We start from the raw sequence: 19,301 nt of genomic DNA on the forward strand, positions 1-19,301 counted from the left end.
TGTGTGTCTATGCCAGTGTGTCTATGCCATCGGGTTAGCTAGAACCAGTTTTTAAAGTTTTAGGAGTAATGGTTAAATAGCTATTGAAATGTGAAAACTTTGATTTGTCACTATGTTGATGGTCCCTAACTGCTGTTTGTGGATGTAAGGAAGGTTATAGACGAATATCCGTCGAGTATCCAACCTGAAACTGTTTTTACCTCGGTCTCCAAGTTTATTTTAATATGATGGTTAATATATCAATATTTGCGCATAAAGGCGTTTTCACCGACATTTATCGCATCATTAATTTTCCAGACACAAAAGATCCCACCATGCGATCGAACAAAAATTATCTGTCGGGATTTATAACATTTTCCCGAAAATTCCATCACAGCTGTCATTCTAATAGTTTAATACGCATGGATGCACTAGCATAAAAATGGTGGCAAAACTGTTCAAGTGCTAGCCGGAAGGTGGAAACTCGGAAGTTGTAGTTAAACACATTTCCTAGTTCCGGCAAGTATGGGGACGCTGCATAACACCTGGGGAATTCCTGAGGAAATACTTATTTCCGCACTTCGAGACTGTTGTGTTTGCGATTTGTGTAGCCTACTGGCCGTACATTTTAACAGAGAAGACTGTTTTCTGTGATTTATTCCCTCATCAAAGGTAAGGCAATCCATTTTGTTAAACAGTTGGTTTTACAGCCTTTATACCAACATCCCACAAATAGACAAGGAAATTCACTTTAAACTTTGTGCATATTAATTACCCGACGCATGAAACAAGTAATGACCGCGCTATGGAAACATGAAATGCTTTTAACATTTTATAAACGCCGACAGACAATTTGTTTTTTTAGACATGGTGGGACCTTTTTTGTGGGCAAATAGGCTATTGGTATAGTTAATAACCATCATATCGAAGTACATTGTTGTCACATCATGATATGTTGTGTGCTCCTCCCACTACGACTCGGGAAAGCATAGTTTATTTGGCAAAATAAATACATTAGGATGAGGGTCTGTTTTTGTAAGGTGATAAACTTGACGCTCCTTTCCAAAGAATATCGAGAGTCTTATTCTGGTGACATGATGATCGATGCCATGGCTGCTGTTTGACAAATAAAACAATATCGCTCTTATCCATAACAATCTCATAATGTTGGTTGCCTACCTGCACTGTATCTGCGAGCTTTTGGCTAGAACGCTTGTGCCAAGACCAGTGGGCACATTTGCTATGTAAAGCTAACGCGACAGGTTTTGTGACAAAACCATCAGTAGAGTTGAAAATGCGATGGAACCCCATTTAATTTGTATTTTTCATTCGGTACATGAGAATTTAACAACAAAAGGGATTTTTTTGCGCCTTTTATCCGCAAACAGACAGTTTGCTGGAAACACATCCCATGAGACGAAATGCCCATATTGTTTTATGCAGATTATAGAGTTAAATATTTAAATGAAAATCTGTCACAAATTGGATGTAATCCTAGCTACTGTTTGGAAATGGGGCAGTACCATTATGTTGAGATTGAGGTCATGGGGAAGGGAGGACAACAAGCTGATGCATGCCAGGCATATAAAGGTGAATTATTATTCATGTTGTAGTCAGGTTCCTGTTTCTATCATAGACATACTTTTTCGTAATAAGTTTACTGTTATTGCTCATTGTTCTAGATGGCCCAGTGGTGCCAGCTGAAACTACTGGAGTCTAAATACCAGGAGCAGGTCCACCAGCTCTATGATGACTCCTTCCCCATGGACATCAGACAGTACCTCAGCAAGTGGATTGAGAGCATCGACTGGTAAGTAAGCAGGGATGAAGACTGCAGGGAGGCTGCTGTTAGAATAGATCTTTGTATATTAATTTATTTGACTGGCATTCTCCTGTACTCTACCCTTTTCAATTATATCTGTATTTTATTGTATTTCATCTCGTTCATCCAATCTTAATTCCCCTGTGAATCCATATCTATGTAGAGATAATGTTGCTGTTCTGAGATTGATATACAGTATGTCAATGATCCAATCCATAGGGATAATGTGGCTGTTGACGAATCCCTGGCCACTGTCCGCTTCCACGATCTCTTAGCCCATCTTGATGACCAACACAGCCGCTTCGCCCTGGAGAAAGACCTCCTGCGACAACACAACATCCGCAAGTTCAAGGGAAACCTCCAGGTGTAGTATTATCTCAGTTACATCTTTTCAGGACAGACCTTACTGCCAGTGGCCTTCCATACTTTATTGCTTGTATGTTACAGGAATGATTAATTAAAAGTTGTACATTATGGTGCTAATTTCCCCTTTTAACTCCTGAAATAGATAGATTTTGAATGAGTTGTTGATGTGGAATTTATGACCCCAATGTCAGTAAATGTTTTTTGAGTTTGTAGTAAAAAAGTACCCACTTTTCCAGGACCACTTTCATGAGGACCCCGTTCACTTGGCCATGATCATCTCCAGAAACCTGAAGGAGGAGCGGAGGATTCTGGCTGCTGCCAAAAGCATAGAGGTGCTCTGCATGAACTTGTATTGACATACATTGTAATTAATAAAATCACCACACGTCTTTCTCTATCCGTGCTGTCAGATATTGTAGATGATACATATCTGTATATTGGAGTGTTTACATGCTTTAACTGTGCAGTTAAATGAACAGTATTTTCCTCTTTAGACCGACAGAGAAAACACACAGACCAGCATGGTTCTGGAGAAGCAAAAGCTGGACAACAAAGTCAAAGACATGAAAAACAAGGTTCAGGTGAGTTATCATTTCCATCATATACTAGATGTTGATTGTTTCCTGGTGGAACAGTTCCATCAGTGATTCGCAGTACATGTTCATGCATGTCAGGTTTGCCATCTACCTGATCCAACGTGTTTATCTCACTTGCTAGGAAGCAGATCAGAATATAAAGTCTCTGGAATACCTTCAAGACGAGCATGACTTTAAGGAAAATACTCTTAAGAACAGCGGTGAGGTGTTTTATTCTCAATCTGTAATAGATCATTTATTTACAGGTCTGTGTTTCAGGTTTAGTCAGTAAGTGAATGTTTTTCCTTCTCCCACTTTAGAACATGAAATGAACGGGCTGACACCCAAACAGCTGGAACACGAGAAGCTGCAGATTGTAGAGATGTGTTTCAAGCTGAAGTTCAAGAGAGCGGTAAGAGGGGTCATGATGGGTCACGATTAGAGGTCGACCGATTAATCGGCAAGGCCAATTAATTAGGGACGATTTCAAGTTTTCATAACAATTGGCCTTTTTGGGTGCCGATTATGGCCGATTACATTGCAATCCACGAGGAGATTGTGTGGCAGGCTGACCACCTGTTTCGCGAGTGCAGCATCAAAAGGACCTTGTGGCTACAAGGAGCCACGGTAAGTTGCTAGCTAGCATTAGTTTATGAGATAAGTTTATCAATCTTCACATAATCACTAGTTAACTACACATGGTTTATGATATTACTAGGTTACCTAGCTTGTCCTGCGTTGCGTATAATCAAAGCCGTCCCTATTAATTTATCATCGAATCACAGCCTACTTCAACTTTGCCAAACAGGTGATTTAACAAAAGCACATCTGTGAGAAATGCACAATCGTTGCACAAATGCACCTAACCATAAACATCAATGCCTTCATTAAAATCAATACACAGAAGTATATATTTAAACCTGCATATTTTGTTAATACTGCCTGCTAACATGCATTTATTTTAACTAAGGAAATTGTTTCACTTCTCTTGCTTTCAGTGCAAGCAGAGTCATGGCACAGGCAACAGTTTTGGCCTTAGCATTTCTTCCTAACAAAGACCATAATTAATTTGTCAGAATTTTACATAATTATGACATAACATTGAAGGTTGTGCAATGTAACAGCAATATTTAGACTTAGAGTTGCCATCCGTTTGATAAAATACGGAACGGTTCCGTATTTCACTGAAATAATAAACGTTTTTTGTTTTCGAAATGATTGTTTCCGGATTTGACAATATTAATGACCAAAGGCTCGTATTTCTGTGTGTCTATGATTTGATAGAGCAGTCTGACTGAGCGGTGGTAGGCAACAGCAGGCTCGTAAGCATTCATTCAAACAGCACTTTACTGCGTTTGCCAGCAGCTCTTAGCAATGCTTGAAGCACAGCGCTGTTTATGACATCAAGCCTATCAACTCCCGAGATTAGGTTGGCCATACTTAAGCGCCTATTAGAACATCCAATAGTCAAAGGTATATGAAATACAAATGATATAGAGAGAAATAGTCGACGCGTCATAATTCCGATAACTACAACCGTAAACTTCTTAACTGGGAATATTGAAGACCCATGTTATAAGGAACCACCAGCTTTCTTATGTTCTGAGCAAGGAACTTAAACGTTAGCTTTTTTTACATGGCACATATTGCACTTTTACTTTCTTCTCCAACACTGTTTTTGCATTATTGAAACCAAATTGAACATGTTTCATTATTTATTTGAGACTAAATAGATTTTATTTATGTGTTATATTAGGTTAAAATAAAAGTGTTCATCGTTCATTCAGTATTGTTGTAATTGTCATTATTACATAAATATAAAAATCGACCGATTTTAATCTGTATCTTTTTTTTGGTCCTCCAATAATCGGTATCGGCGTTGAAAAATCATAATCGGTCGACCTCTAGCCATGATGACGTTAAACAGTGCAATGTCATTTTACCATGACATTGTACTGTGAATAAAAAAAATGCAATGACAAAAAGCATGAATAATCATGCATCAAGCACCGCTAAGAATACCATGTATCATAGTCTGTCTGAATGACTAAGAGTGTATTACCTAGTTATAACCAGCATGCTCATATTGAAGAGTAGATGACCGTTTTAGAGTAAATAATAACTATACGTATGTTGTTGTCTGCCTCCACAGGAAGTGGTTGGTCAGTTGGCGGAGGTGCTCAACATGGCCGAGGAGGTCCAATCAGACTTGATCTCAGAGGAGCTGCCTGAGTGGAAGAAGAGGCAGCAGAGCTCCTGTATTGGAGGACCACCCAACGCATGTCTGGACCAACTGCAGAACTGGTGAGGAGACTAGTTAATTATTTTGGGCATCTCTTGTCTGATCAAGCAAAAAGATGAATTTAGGAACCCAACAAAATAAAGTATTGTTCTTATTCTGCTTCATCTTCTTCTTCCCCTGTAGGTTCACAGCGGTAGCAGAAAGCCTGCAGCAGGTGAGGCAGCAACTGAAGGAGCTCCAGGAACTAGAGCAGAAGTACACATACGACAACGACCCAATCAAACAGCAGAAAGGCTTCCTAGAGGGGCGGGCCTTGGCACTGTTCCGGAACCTCCTAGAACAGTGAGTGACACCACACTTGTATTCCGAAGTTAAACACCCACTCTGTTTTTTGCTGCCGTTTTTGATAATTTAAATTGTATATATATGCGCCTCTATACAGTATATCACCTCAAAATTCCTTGTGTCTCTGTGGTGTGTCTTAGTTCCTTGGTGGTAGAGAGACAGCCCTGTATGCCCACATATCCACAGAGACCTCTGGTGCTGCAGACAAAGATGCAGTTCACTGTCAAGCTCAGGTAAGCACAAACACAACAGCACCTCCCGTCTAGTTCCTCCCATCTGTAGTTCCTATGGATCTGTCCAGACCTGGTTAAGTTTTGATTTGTATTTCCTCTCTAGATTTCTTGTGAAACTCCAGGAATTCAACTATCAACTCAAAGTGAAAGCTTTGTTTGACAAGTAAGTAAAGGAGTGTGGTGTTATTTTGTCCTGCTCTTGAATTTGCTATGTGAAGACATAACTAAAGGGGGAATGCACGTTTTCTTTTCTCTCCAGGGACGTTACAGAAAAGAAAGGGTTTCGGAAGTTCAACATATTGGGCACCAACACAAAAGTTATGACTATGGAGGAGTCAAATGGAAGCTTGGCTGCAGAGTTTTTCCACTTGGTAAGCTAGCACCATTTCAAATGGCATACAGGGCACTACGTCTGAATGAGTTGTCCCATTTGTCCATTTGGACCTGCACTGTCATCACTCTTTACAGCAGGGTTCCCCAACTGACGGTCATTTTATTTGGAGGTCAAGTGGCAGTCAAGGTGTATTATTTATTTTTTACTGTAAAAACACCAGCAAATTTTAATTTTGGAAATCTGTTCCAAAGTATTCCCACGCATATTAAAGAAATATATGTGACCGTATACAAATGTAAGCAAGGTTTGATATGATTGTGTTATAGTCAAATATGATATCTGTTTGGGCTTCTTGCGGTAAGTTTGTAGTCTACAAATGATTTGTAATTATGTTCCGGCACCCTGACCATCCTCTCAAGAAAATATCGGCCTGCAGCTGAATCTACAGTAGTTGATGATCCCTGCTTTACAGTTTTATTCTTTGATCTCGACACAGAGACTGCAAGAGCAGAGGGTGACTGGAAGAGGAAAGAAAGAGGTAAGAGACCTAAGAGAGCTTGTTTCTGATTGGTCTTAATGGGCTATAATGACCATGTAATCTGTACAGTATTTGTGAATTTCATGATGCGTATTAAATACATTCTGGTGCGGATTATGTTTCTGACCATGTTATTCCAGGGGCCTCTCATTGTGACAGAGGAGCTGCACTGCATCTGCTTTGAGTCGGAACTCCGCCAGTCAGGTCTGGAAATCAAACTAGGGGTAAGTGATCTGAAATATAGAGATTCAGGCCTACACTCTCATTTTTATGAGGTCCAACAGCGCTCTGGCCTTATTTAATTTGCCTTCGATTTAGTCTGGCCTCTGGTCCTTTTTAGACCATCTCCCTGCCCATCGTGGTCATCTCCAACTGCAACCAGCTGCCCAGTGGCTGGGCCTCCATCCTGTGGTACAACATGCTGACCAGCGAGCCCCAGGTAGTCTTCTCTCAAGGTTCCTTCTTCCTAGCAAGTTTTTCCTTGCCTTGAAGGTGCTTTGCTGGCTTACTGTCAAACACTTTGTGACAACTTGATTTTAAAATGAGTTTTTAAATAAATATGATTGATTTGTTGGAACAGGACCTGGAGTTCTTCCTGAACCCTCCGGCAGTGTCCTGGGGTCAGCTATCTGAGGTGCTGAGCTGGCAGTTTTCCTCTGTCACCAAGAGGGGGCTCAATGATGAGCAGCTAGGCATGCTGGCTGACAAACTACTGGGCCAGAAAGCACAGAGGAATCCTGAGGGCCTTATCTCCTGGACCATGTTCGGTGCTGTCAAGGTAGGTTAGGATTACAGTACACAGAATATTTGGTCCCAATTTAAACAAAGTACAACTGATAAAGGATTTATATACTGTAGCAAACATAAATGCTTCATAAACACTACATAAATGCTTCATAAACAGTACATAAATGCTTCACAAATCATCTATAAGTGTATATAATGCTCTTTAAAGGGGGAAAAAACAACTCCCACTGTAGGGTGTCTTGCCAAATGTGACATAATGTCCTATGTATGTTTATACACCATTTATAGAGTATGACATACACTTGAAGATGATTTGTGAAGCCTTTATGTATGCTATATAAATCCTTTTAGAAGTTGTACTTTGTTTAAAATATTTACAGTTCACAAAGATATATATATATATATATATATATATATATGAGGAGGACATTGAGTAAGTGCTCCCTTGTGTCAACTACAGAGCCTCAGTGAGAAGAGCTTTCCCTTCTGGCTGTGGATCGAAGACATCCTGGACCTCATCAAGAGACCTCTGCTGTCCCTGTGGAATGATGGGTGAGTTTTTCTTTACTCTTTTTGGAATTGACAATTACAAAAGCAAATAACTAGTGCTCTTTTAGGGATGACATATTAGCTGAATGGCTACATCTGGCACATTGACAGCCATGATGAACAATGTGCATTGTCCCTGCCTACTAAAACAAATACAGTAATGTAAGTAATAAAGAAATGTTGCTTGTTCCCTCCCACTACAGTTGCATCCTGGGCTTTGTGAGTAAGGAGAGGGCAAAGGCCATGCTGACTGGGAAGTGTCCAGGCACGTTCCTGCTGCGCTTCAGTGAGAGTAGCAGAGACGGAGCCATCACATTCACTTGGGTGGAACACGACCTATACGGTGAGTAGCACACATGCGCACGGACACACACTGTAGCCATTTACAATTAAAGGTGTTATATTTCAATCTGTGTTTGTTTATTTTCGTTTTTATTCTAGCAGAGTGGATTACTGGGTGGAATCCAGAAGGCAGCATGGGAGTATAGGAAAACACTACACTAAATTCTCAATAAAGAGGTCCTCAACCAACAAACTGAATTGCCCAAAAGGGACCAAATCAAACTTGATTTGTCACATGCGTGAAATACAACAAGTGTAGACCTTACCCTGAAATGCTTACTTACAAGCCCTTAACCAACAGTGCAGTTCTAGAAGAGTTAAGAAAATATTTACCTTATAAACTAAAGTAAAAAGTAACTCAATAACATAACAATAATGCAGCTATATACAGGGGGTACCGGTGCCGAGTCAGTGTGCGGGGTACAGGTTAGAGGTCATTTGTACATGTAGGTAGGGGTGAAGTGACTATGCTTGGAGAATAAACAGCAAGTAGCAGCAGTGTACAAAACAAATGTAATAGTGGGGTGGCCATTTGATTAATTGTTCATCAGTCTTATGGCTTGGGGGTAGAAGATGTTAAGGAGCCTTTTGGTCCTAGACTTGGCTATCTGTTACTGCTTGCCGTGCGGTAGCAGAGTAATCAGTCTGACTTGAGTGACTGGAGTCTCTGACAATTTTTTGGGCTTTCCTCTGACACCGCTTATTATAATGGGTCTGGATGGCGGGAAGCTTGGCCTGTGATGTTCTGGGCCCTACTCACTACCCTCTGTAGTGCCTTAAGGTCAGATGCCGAGCAGTTGCCATACCAGGCGGTGATGCAAGTGGTCAGGATGCTCTCGATGGTGCAGCTGTAGAACTTTTTGAGGATCTGGGGACCCATGCCAAATCTTTTCAGTCTCCTGAGGGGGAAAAGGTTTTGTCTTGCCCTCTTCACGACTGTCTTCGTGTGTTTGGACCATGATAGCTTGTTGGTGATGTGGACACCAAGGAACTTGACGCTCTTGACCTGCTCCCCGACAGCTCTGTTGATGTTAATGGGGGTGTGTTCGGCCCGCCTTTTCCTGTAGTCCATGATCAGCTCCTTTGTCTTGCTCACATTGAGGGAGAGGTTGTTGTCCTGGCACCACACTGCCAGTTCTTTGAACTCCTTCCTATAGGCTGTCTCATTGTTGGTGGTCAAGCCTACCACTGTTGATTCGTCAGCAAACGTAATGATGGTGTTGGAGTCGTGTTTGGCCACGCAGTCGTGGGTGAACAGGGAGTACAAGAGGGGACTAAATACACACCCCTGAGGGGCCCCAGTGTTAAGGATCAGCATGGCAGATGTGTTTTTGCCTACCCTTACCACCTGGGGGCGACCCGTCAAGAAGTCCTGGATCCAGTTGCAGAGGGAGATGTTTAGTCCCAGGGTCCTTAGCTTAGTGATGAGCTTCGTGGGCACTAACTATGGTGTTGAATGCTGAGCTGTAGTCAATGAACAGCATTCTCACATAGGTGTTCCTTTTGTCCAGTTGGGAAAGGGCAGTGTGGAGTGTGATTGAGATTGCGTCATCTGTGGATCTGTTGGGGCAGTATGCAAATTAGTGGGTCTAGGGTATCTGGGAGGATACTATTGATGTGAGCAATGACCAGCCTTTCAAAGCACTTCATGGCTACCGACGTGAGTGCTATGGGGCGGTAATCATTTAGGCATGTTACCTTTGCTTCCCTGGGACTATGGTGATCTGCTTGAAACATGTTGAAAATGTCAATGAAGACACTTGCCAGTTGGTCCGTGCATGCTTTGAGTACATGTCCTGGTAATCCGTCTGGCCCTGCGGCCTTGTGAATGTTGACCTGTTTAAAGGTCTTGCTCACATCGGCTATCGAGAGCATTATCACACAGTCATCCAGAACAGCTGGTGGTCTCGTGCATGCTTCAGTGTTGCTTGCCTTGAAGCGAGCATAAAAGGCATTTAGCTCGTCTGGTAGGCTCCCGTCACTGGTCAGCTCGCGTCTGGGTTTCCCCTTGTAGTCCGTAATAGTTTTCAAGCCCTGACACATCCGACGAGCGTCAGAGCCGGTGAAGTATGACTCAATCTTAATCCTGTATTGACGCTTTGCTTGTTTGATGGTTTGTCTGAGGGCATAGCGGGATTTCTTCTAAGCGTCTGGATTAGTGTCCCACTCCTTGAAAGCGGCAGCTCTAGCCTTTAGCTCGATGCGGATGAATCCCGGAACGTATTCCAGTCTGTGCTTGCAAAACAGTCCTGTAGTGTAGCATCCGTGTCATCTGACCACCAATGCATCCAACTGTAGATTATTCTCAAAATGGTTCTATAAATGAGGTGCAAATCAACTAAAAGCCGTTTAATCCTAAATCTGTAGTGACAGAAGGAATTTCAAGAGTTAACCATCCCTGTGACGGAGTATGGTAACTCATACTTCTATATGTTAGTAACAATGTTAGGTAAATGCAGTTTTTTTTTTTTGCAAAGGGGCTTTATAAATTAACAGAATGCAATGTTTTGACCAATGCGATGTCAGAGGGTCAGCCTACTTTCTGTTAGAATGCAAAGATGAATGCTAAACCTGTCGCCAGATATAGAGTTGAAGTTTACATACACTTACACGGAACCCAAACCGGCTGCGCCATCGTGCATAAATGTATTTTGTCCCACCACACCAAAAGCGATCACGACACGCAGGTTAAAATATCAAAACAAACTCTGAACCAATTATGTTAATTTGGACAGGTCGAGAAGCATTAAACATTTATGGCAATTTAGCTAGTTAGCTTGCACTTGCTAGCTAATTTGTCCTATTTAGCTGGCTTGCTGTTGCTAGCTAATTTGTCCAGAGGATATAAACATTGAGTTGTTATTTTACCTGAAATGCACAAGGTCCTCTACTCCGCCAATTAATCCACACATAAAACAGTCAACTGAATCGTTTCTAGTCATCTCTCCTCCTTCCAGGATTTTTCTTCTCTTGACTTTATATTGTGATTGGCAACTTTCATAAATTAGGTGCATTACCGCCACTGAACTCATTCATCTTTCAGTCACCCACGTGGGTATAACCAATGAGGAGATGGCACGTGGGTACTTGCTTCTATAAACCAATGAGGAGATGGGAGAGGCAGGACTTGCAGCGCGATCTGTGTCAAAAATAGAAGTGACTTCTATTTTAGCCCTTGGCAACGCAGATGCTTGTTGGCGCGTGCGAGCAGTGTGGGTTCAATAATTGAATAATATAGATCTCTAAATGTATTTTGCAGCGTGTTAGGTTGGAGTCATAAACTCGTTTTTCAACTACTCCACACATTTCTTGTTAACAAACTGTAGTTTTGGCAAGTCGATTAAGACATCTACTTTGTGCATGACACAAGTAATTTTTCCAATAATTGTTTAGACAGAGTATTTGACTTATAATTCACTATCACAATTCCAGTGGGTCAGAAGTTTACATACACTAAGTTGACTGTGCCTTTAAACAGCTTGGAAAATTCCAGACAATGATGTCATGTCTTTAGAAGCTTCTGATAGGCTAATTGACATAATTTGAGTCAATTGGAGGTGTACCTGTGGATATATTTCAAGGCCTACCTGCAAACTCAGTGCCTCTTTGCTTGACGTCATGGGAAAATCAAAAGAAATCAGCCAAGACCTCAGAATTTTTTTTGTAGACCTCCACAAGTCTGGTTCATCCTTGGGAGCAATTTCCAAATGCCTGAAGGTACCACATTCATCTGTACAAACAATAGTATGCAAGTATAAACACCATGGGACCAAGCAGCCTGATACCGCTCAGGAAGGAGATGCGTTCTGTCTCCTAGAAATGAACGTACTTTGGTGCGGAAGGTGCAAATCAATCCCAGAACAACCTTAAGGACATTGTGAAGATGCTGGAGGAAACTGGTACAAAAAGTATCTATATCCACAGTAAAACGATTCCTATTTCGGTATGACCAGAAAGGCCGCTCGGCAAGGAAGAAGCCACTGCTCCATAACCGCCATAAAAAAGCTAGACTATGGTTTGTAACTGCACCTGGGTAAAAAAGCTAGACTATGGTTTGTAACTGCACCTGGGGACAAAGATCGTACTTTTTGGAGAAATGTCGTCTGGTCTGATGAAACAAAAATAGAACAGTTTGGCCATAATGAACATCGTTATGCTTGGAGGAAATTGGGTTAGCCAAAAAACACCATCCCAACCATGAAGCATGGGGATGTCAGCATCATGTTGTGGGGTGCTTTGCTGCAGGAGGGACTGGTGCACTTCACAAGATAGATGGCATCGTGAGGGAGGAATATTATGTGGATATATTGGAAGCAACATCTCAAGACATCAGTTAGGAAGTTAAAGCTTGGTGGTAAATGGGTCTTCCAAATGGACAATGACCCCAAGCATACTTCCAACGTTATGGCAAAATGGCTTAAGGACAACAAAGTCAAGATATTGGACTGGCCATCAAAGCCCTGACCTCAATACTATAGAAAATTTGTGGGCAGAACTGAAAAAGCGTGTGCGAGCAAGGAGGCCTACAAACCTCACTAAGTTACACCAGCTCTGTCAGGAGGATTTGGCCAAAATTCAACTTATTGTGGAAGGCTACCCAAAACAACATTTGACCCAAGTTAAACAATTACCAAATACATTTACCAAGAACCAAATACTAATTGAGTGTATGTAAACTTCTTACCCACTGGGAATGTGATGAAAGAAATTAATGCTGAAATAAATAATTCTCTGTACTATTATTCTGACATTTCACATTCTTAAAATAAAGTGGCGATCCTAACTGACCTAAGACAGGTCATTTTAACGAGGATTAAATGTCAGGAATTATGAAACTGAGTTTAAATGTATTTGGCTAAGGTGTATGTAAACGTCCGACTTCAACTGTACCTGTCACCCATGTTCCACAGATAAGCCTGTATTCCATGCTGTGGAGCCTTATACCAAGAAGAAGCTGTCTGTCATCTCTCTACCTGAAATCATCCGCAACTACAAAGTGATGGCAGCTGGGAACATCCCAGAGAACCCACTCTGCTTCCTCTACCCAGACATCCCCAAAGACGAGGCCTTCGGAAAGTTCTATACCAGGGCCTCAGAGGGTAAGCAGCCAGCAACCTTTTTTTAATCTTTTTTTTTTGTTCCCGATGCTTTCCTATATCTCTCAAATGCTTTTCAGACACCTCAAACCATACTTCATTTTGATTTATTTTTGGCCATGTATGAGTTGGTCTCCTGAGTGGCGCAGCGGGCTAAATCACTGCATCTCAGTGCTAGAAGCGTCACTACAGACACCCTGGTTCGAATCCAGGCTGGATCATGGATTGGGAGTCCCATAGGGCGGCGCACAATTGTTGAAAATGCAGGGAAATTCTTGAGGGAGAACTGTTTTCAGTCTTCCAGGGATTTGAGACTGGGACGGAGGTTCACCTTGTAGCAGGACAATGACCCTAAGCATACTGCTAAAGCAACACTCCAGTGGTTTAAGGGGAAACATTTAATGTCTTGGAATGGCCTAGTCAATGCCCAGACCTCAATCCAATTGAGAATCTGTGTTATGACTTAAAAGATTGCTGTACACCAGCGGAACCCATCCAACTTGAAGGAGCTGGAGCAGTGGCTAGATGTCCAGTGGCTAGATGTGCCAAGCTTATAGAGACATACCCCAAGAGACTTGCAGCTGTAATTGCTGTAAAAGGTGGCTCTACAAAGTATTGACTTTGGGGGGGTGAATACTTATTTTCCACCATAATTTGCAAATAAATTCCTTAAATCCTACAATGTGATTTTCTGGATTTTTTTTCTTATTTTGTCTGTCATACTTGAAGTGTACCAATGTGAAAATTACAGGCCTCACTCATCTTTTTAAGTGGGAGAACTTGCACAATTGGTGGCTGACTAAATACTTTTTTGCCCCACTGTATGCACGTTCAAGTAGTTTAAAAAAATCTTATTTCTTGTTTGTTTCACAATAAAAAAAAATATTTTGCATCTTCTAAGTGGTAGGCATGTTATGTAAATCAAATGAGTGTAAGGCAACATAATAGGTAAAATGCCAAGGGGGGTGAATACTTTCACAAGCCACTGTATGTAAATGCCAACAAAATTACTTTTTGGTCAGTATTTGTGTATCCTTTCTATTCGACTACTGAAGTCAGTTCAGAACAAATTCATATCTACAGTGACTGCCTAGCCCGGACGACGCTGGGCTAATTGTGCGCCGCCCTATGGGACTCCCAATAACAGCCGGATGTGATACAGCTTGGATTCGAGCCAGGGACTGTAGTGACGCAGTGCCTTAGACCGCTGCGTCCGTGTGTGTATGTGTTAACTATTTAACTGTACTAGAACGCAAAAGGCCGCTAAAAATTGTTAAAATTGGTTATCGGTATCGGGTTTTTTTTGGCAAGGAAGATATCGGTATCGGACAAAAATGTAATATCGGTGCATCCCTAAACAACACCTCTTTAATCGTCCATCTGCTCCACCATTTTGTTTTTCAGCATCCGAGCCCATGGATGTGGAGAGTCCCACCGAGACAAGACACATAAAGAAAGATTTCATATCAGTGTCAGAAGTGTAAGTTTAGAGTAGGCTACCCTTCATACGTTACATATGTCTTAATCTATAACAGGAAGACATTTTATTTGCAATGTTCTGGTTTGGGTATAATCCATAATCTGATTTAATTAACCCTTATTTTGCTATGTGTTTTAGTCATCCATCTAGACTGCAAGACAAGATGATGCTCATGTCGCGAGAAGTGTTTGAAGAGCTGACAAGTGGGCTAGTGCTCCATTATTGGAGTGGAAGTCCAAAGAATATTGATACTGCTGTGGTAAGTGCAATTTCCTCTCTGGCTCTTTACTGTGATATTCAGCATTACTATGTCAAGGGAAATATACACTCTTAGAAAAGGGTTCCAAATGGGTTCTGTGGCTGTCCCCATAGGAGAGCCCTTTTTGGTTCCAGGTAGAGCCATGTAAGGTTCCATGTAGAACCCTTTGTGGAAAGATCCAAAAAGGTTTTTATCTGGAACCAAAATGGGTTATTTTAAGGGTTCTCCAATGGGGACAGCAAAGAACCCTATTTGGTTCTAGATGGCACCTTTTTTTCTAAGCGTGTAGTATTATTTCTAACAAAGCTATCTACGCAAAACAAAAAATATATACGCAACATGTAAAGTGGGTCCCATGGTTCATGAGCTGAAATAATAAATCATTTTTCAGATTCACAAAACTTATTTCTCTAAAATTATGAGCACATATTTGGTTACATCACTGTTAGTAAGCATTTCTCCTTAGCCAAGAGAATCCATCCGCCTGATAGGTGTGGCATATCAAAAAGCTGATTAAACAGCATGATCATTACACAGGTGCACAGCTGCTGTGAACAATAAAAGGCCACTTTAAAATGTGCAGTTTTGACACACAACACAATGCCACAGATGTCTCAAGTTCTGATTGAGTGTGCAATTGGCATGCTGACTACAGGAACCAGAGCTGTTGACAGAGAATTTAAATTTAATGTTAAGTCATAAGCTGCCTCCAACGTCATTATAGAGAATTTGGTAGTATGTCAAACCAGCCTCAGAACCGCAGACAATTTGTAACCACGCCAGCCCAGGACCTCCACATCCGGCTTATTCACCTGTGGGATTGTCTGAGGAGTATTTCTGTCTTTAATAAAGACATTTTGTGCCAGAGAACTAATTCTGATTGGCTGCCCAGTGGGTGGACACCCCTGCCCGGTCATGTGAAATCCTAATTCATTTATTTCAATTGACTGATTTACATATATGAGCTGTAACTCAGTAAAATCTTTGAAATTGTTGCATGTTGTGTTTTTATATTTAGGTTCAGTATACATACGGTATATTTCAGGATGTTGTGCATCCATGGAAATAATCTGAATTCATGTAAACCTAACAGGTCTGAAAACATAGGTTGTCCCAAAAAAGTGGTTTCTTGACACAACTTTCCCCCGGTGTGGGGTAAATTGAGCAAAGGGACAGGGTAAATTGAGCCACCTTGGGGTAAGTGGGTGATGGCGTCCCCTGACAGTGTTGTGACAGTGGATGATGGTGCTCGTAGGTCAAAGTTTAATTAATTGAATGAGGTTGTGGTATATTGTATATCTTAAATGAATGCCTACATTCCGATATACTGTAGATCTCTCTGTTCAGTATCACTTAGCTTTCCATTTCTTGACCAGTTGTCTGGGACAGGGATGTTGATTCAGTGTGCCAATTCGTAGGCAAGTACTCTACATTTGAGGTTACTAAGCCCATGAAACAGATCTGCAAGATTCTTGATATGTTCAGCAAGCTTCAGCAATTTCTCTATGGACCTCACTTTATGCACAAAGGTATTGTCATGCTGGAACAGGAGAGGGCCTTCCCCAAACTGTTGCCACAAAGTTGGAAGCATAGAATTTTCTAGAATGTCATTGTATGCTGTAGCATTAAGATTTCCCTTCACTGGAACTAAGGGACCTAGCCCAAACCAGTAAACAGCCCCCAGACCATTACGCCTCCTCCACCAGACTTTACAGTTGGCACTATGCATTCGGGCAGGTAGCATTCTCCAAATCCAGATTTGTCCGTCAGACTGCCAGATGGTGGTAAGTGATTCATCACTCCAAAGAATGCGTTTCCACTGCTCCTGAGTCCAAAGGAGGCGAGCTTTACACCACTCCAGCCGACGCTTGGCATTGTGCATGGTGATCTAAGGCTTGTGTGTGCGGCTGCTCGGCCATGGAAACCCATTTCATGAAGCTCCCAACGAACAGTTTTTGTGCTGATGTTGCTTCGAGGAAGTTTGGAACTCGGTAGTGAGTGTTGCAACCGAGGACAGACTATTTTTATGCGCTTCATCACTCGGCAGTCCCGTTCTGTGAGTTTGTGACCTACCACTTCGCGGCTGAGCCGTTGTTGCTCCTAGACGTTTTCACTTCACAATAACAGCACTTACAGTTGACGAGGGCAGCTCTAGCAGGTCAGACATTTGATGAACGGTGCCACGTTGAAAGTCACTGAGCTCTTCAGTAAGGCCATTCTGCTGCCAATGTTTGTCTATGGAGATTGCATGGCTGTGTGCTCGATTTTTATTTACGTCAGCAATGGGTGTGACTGAAATGGCCGAATCCACAAATTTGAAGGTGTCCACATACTTTTGGTGATGTAGGTTTAGGACCTCATATTGTAGATTATAGAGACTCCAACTGATGTACAAAACAATCTTATAAGCATCTACTTTGGTTTAGATACAAGCAGCAGGAAGCCTATAACACAAATTAATTTGACTTTGTGAAAATATTGTTGTACAGCATGTCATTATCATTGTGGCATTGACTTTCTGGTTCCTTAATGAAAAATACATTTTTATTTACATGGACTTTTTTTTATCATCCTCTGTAGATGACTGCAGTTTGAGAACACATTGGACTTGGACCGCAACTGAGCCGATGGACAGGCAGGATGTCACGTTCTGACCTTTATTTCCTTTTGTTTTGTCATTATTTAGTATGGTCAGGGCGTGAGTTGGGGTGGGCAGTCTGTCTGTTTTTCTATGATTTGGGTATTTCTATGTTTCGGCCTAGTATGGTTCTCAATCAGAGGCAGGTGTCATTAGTTGTCTCTGATTGAGAATCATACTTAGGTAGCCTGGGTTTCACTGTGTGTTTGTGGGTGATTGTTCCTGTCTCTGTGTTTTGCACCAGATAGGGCTGTTTTGGGTTTTCACGTTTCTTGTTTTTGTAGTCAGTTGTTCATGTGTACATTTACATATTAAAAGAACCATGGACACTTACCACGCTGCATATTGGTCCTCTGATCCTTTTCGCCTCTCCTTTTCGGAAGAAGAGGAAATCCCTGACACAGTGCCTTGTGAAAGTATTCGGCCCCCTTGAACTTTGCGACCTTTTGCCACATTTCAGGCTTCAAACATAAAGATATAAAACTGTATTTTTTTGTGAAGATTCAACAAGTGGGACACAATCATGAAGTGGAACGACATTTATTGGATATTTCAAACTTTTTTAACAAATCAAAAACTGAAAAATTGGGCGTGCAAAATTATTCAGCCCCTTTACTTTCAGTGCAGCAGACTCTCTCCAGAAGTTCAGTGAGGATCTCTGAATGATCCAATGTTGACCTAAATGACTAATGATGATAAATACAATCCACCTGTGTGTAATCAAGTCTCCGTATAAATGCACCTGCACTGTGATAGTCTCAGAGGTCCGTTAAAAGCGCAGAGAGCATCATGAAGAACAAGGAACACACCAGGCAGGTCCGAGATACTGTTGTGAAGAAGTTTAAAGCCGGATTTGGATACAAAAAGATATCCCAAGGAGCACTGTGCAAGCGATAATATTGAAATGGAAGGAGTATCAGACCACTGCAAATCTACCAAGACCTGGCCGTCCCTCTAAACTTTCAGCTCATACAAGGAGGATACTGATCAGAGATGCAGCCAAGAGGCCCATGATCACTCTGGATGAACTGCAGAGATCTACAGCTGAGGTGGGAGACTCTGTCCATAGGACAACAATCAGTCGTATATTGCACAAATCTGGCCTTTATGGAAGAGTGGCAAGAAGAAAGCCATTTCTTAAAGATATCCATAAAAAGTGTTGTTTAAAGTTTGCCACAAGCCACCTGGGAGACACACCAAACATGTGGAAGAAGGTGCTCTGGTCAGATGAAACCAAAATTGAACTTTTTGGCAACAATGCAAAACGTTATGTTTGGCGTAAAAGCAACACAGCGCATCACCCTGAATACACCATCCCCACTGTCAAACATGGTGGTGGCAGCATCATGGTTTGGGCCTGCTTTTCTTCAGCAGGGACAGGGAAGATGGTTAAAATTGATGGGAAGATGGATGGAGCCAAATACAGGACCATTCTGGAAGAAAACGTGATGGAGTCTGCAAAAGACCTGAGACTGGGACGGAGATTTGTCTTCCAACAAGACAATGATCCAAAACATAAAGCAAAATCTACAATGGAATGGTTCAAAAATAAACATATCCAGGTGTTAGAATGGCCAAGTCAAAGTCCAGACCTGAATCCAATCGAGAATCTGTGGAACGAACTGAAAACTGCTGTTCACAAATGCTCTCCATCCAACCTCACTGAGCTGTTTTGCAAGGAGGAATGGGAAAAAAATTCAGTCTCTCGATGTGCAAAACTGATAGAGACATACCCCAAGCGACTTACAGCTGTAAT

The 19,301-nt window shown here is 41.7% G+C and overlaps 1 protein-coding gene across 1 annotated transcript; it reads left to right on the forward strand.

The window, feature by feature from the left end:
- The first annotated feature begins 487 nt into the window (after positions 1-487).
- Positions 488-17,878, forward strand: LOC115133986 (signal transducer and activator of transcription 1-alpha/beta-like). The gene is made up of 22 exons (XM_029667477.2): positions 488-651; positions 1,662-1,789; positions 2,021-2,165; positions 2,404-2,499; positions 2,662-2,748; positions 2,885-2,963; positions 3,063-3,154; positions 4,895-5,046; positions 5,168-5,326; positions 5,470-5,562; positions 5,666-5,725; positions 5,822-5,933; positions 6,393-6,434; positions 6,575-6,658; positions 6,775-6,873; positions 7,015-7,212; positions 7,642-7,733; positions 7,934-8,073; positions 12,983-13,171; positions 14,573-14,648; positions 14,787-14,907; positions 17,488-17,878. Exons 2-22 carry the CDS (start codon positions 1,662-1,664, stop codon positions 17,500-17,502), a joined length of 2,259 nt encoding a protein of 752 aa, XP_029523337.1. The 5' UTR covers positions 488-651; the 3' UTR covers positions 17,503-17,878.
- Positions 17,879-19,301: the final 1,423 nt, after the last annotated feature.

This window comes from Oncorhynchus nerka, linkage group LG2 (assembly GCF_034236695.1).
Source record: "Oncorhynchus nerka isolate Pitt River linkage group LG2, Oner_Uvic_2.0, whole genome shotgun sequence".
Taxonomy (NCBI): domain Eukaryota; kingdom Metazoa; phylum Chordata; class Actinopteri; order Salmoniformes; family Salmonidae; genus Oncorhynchus; species Oncorhynchus nerka.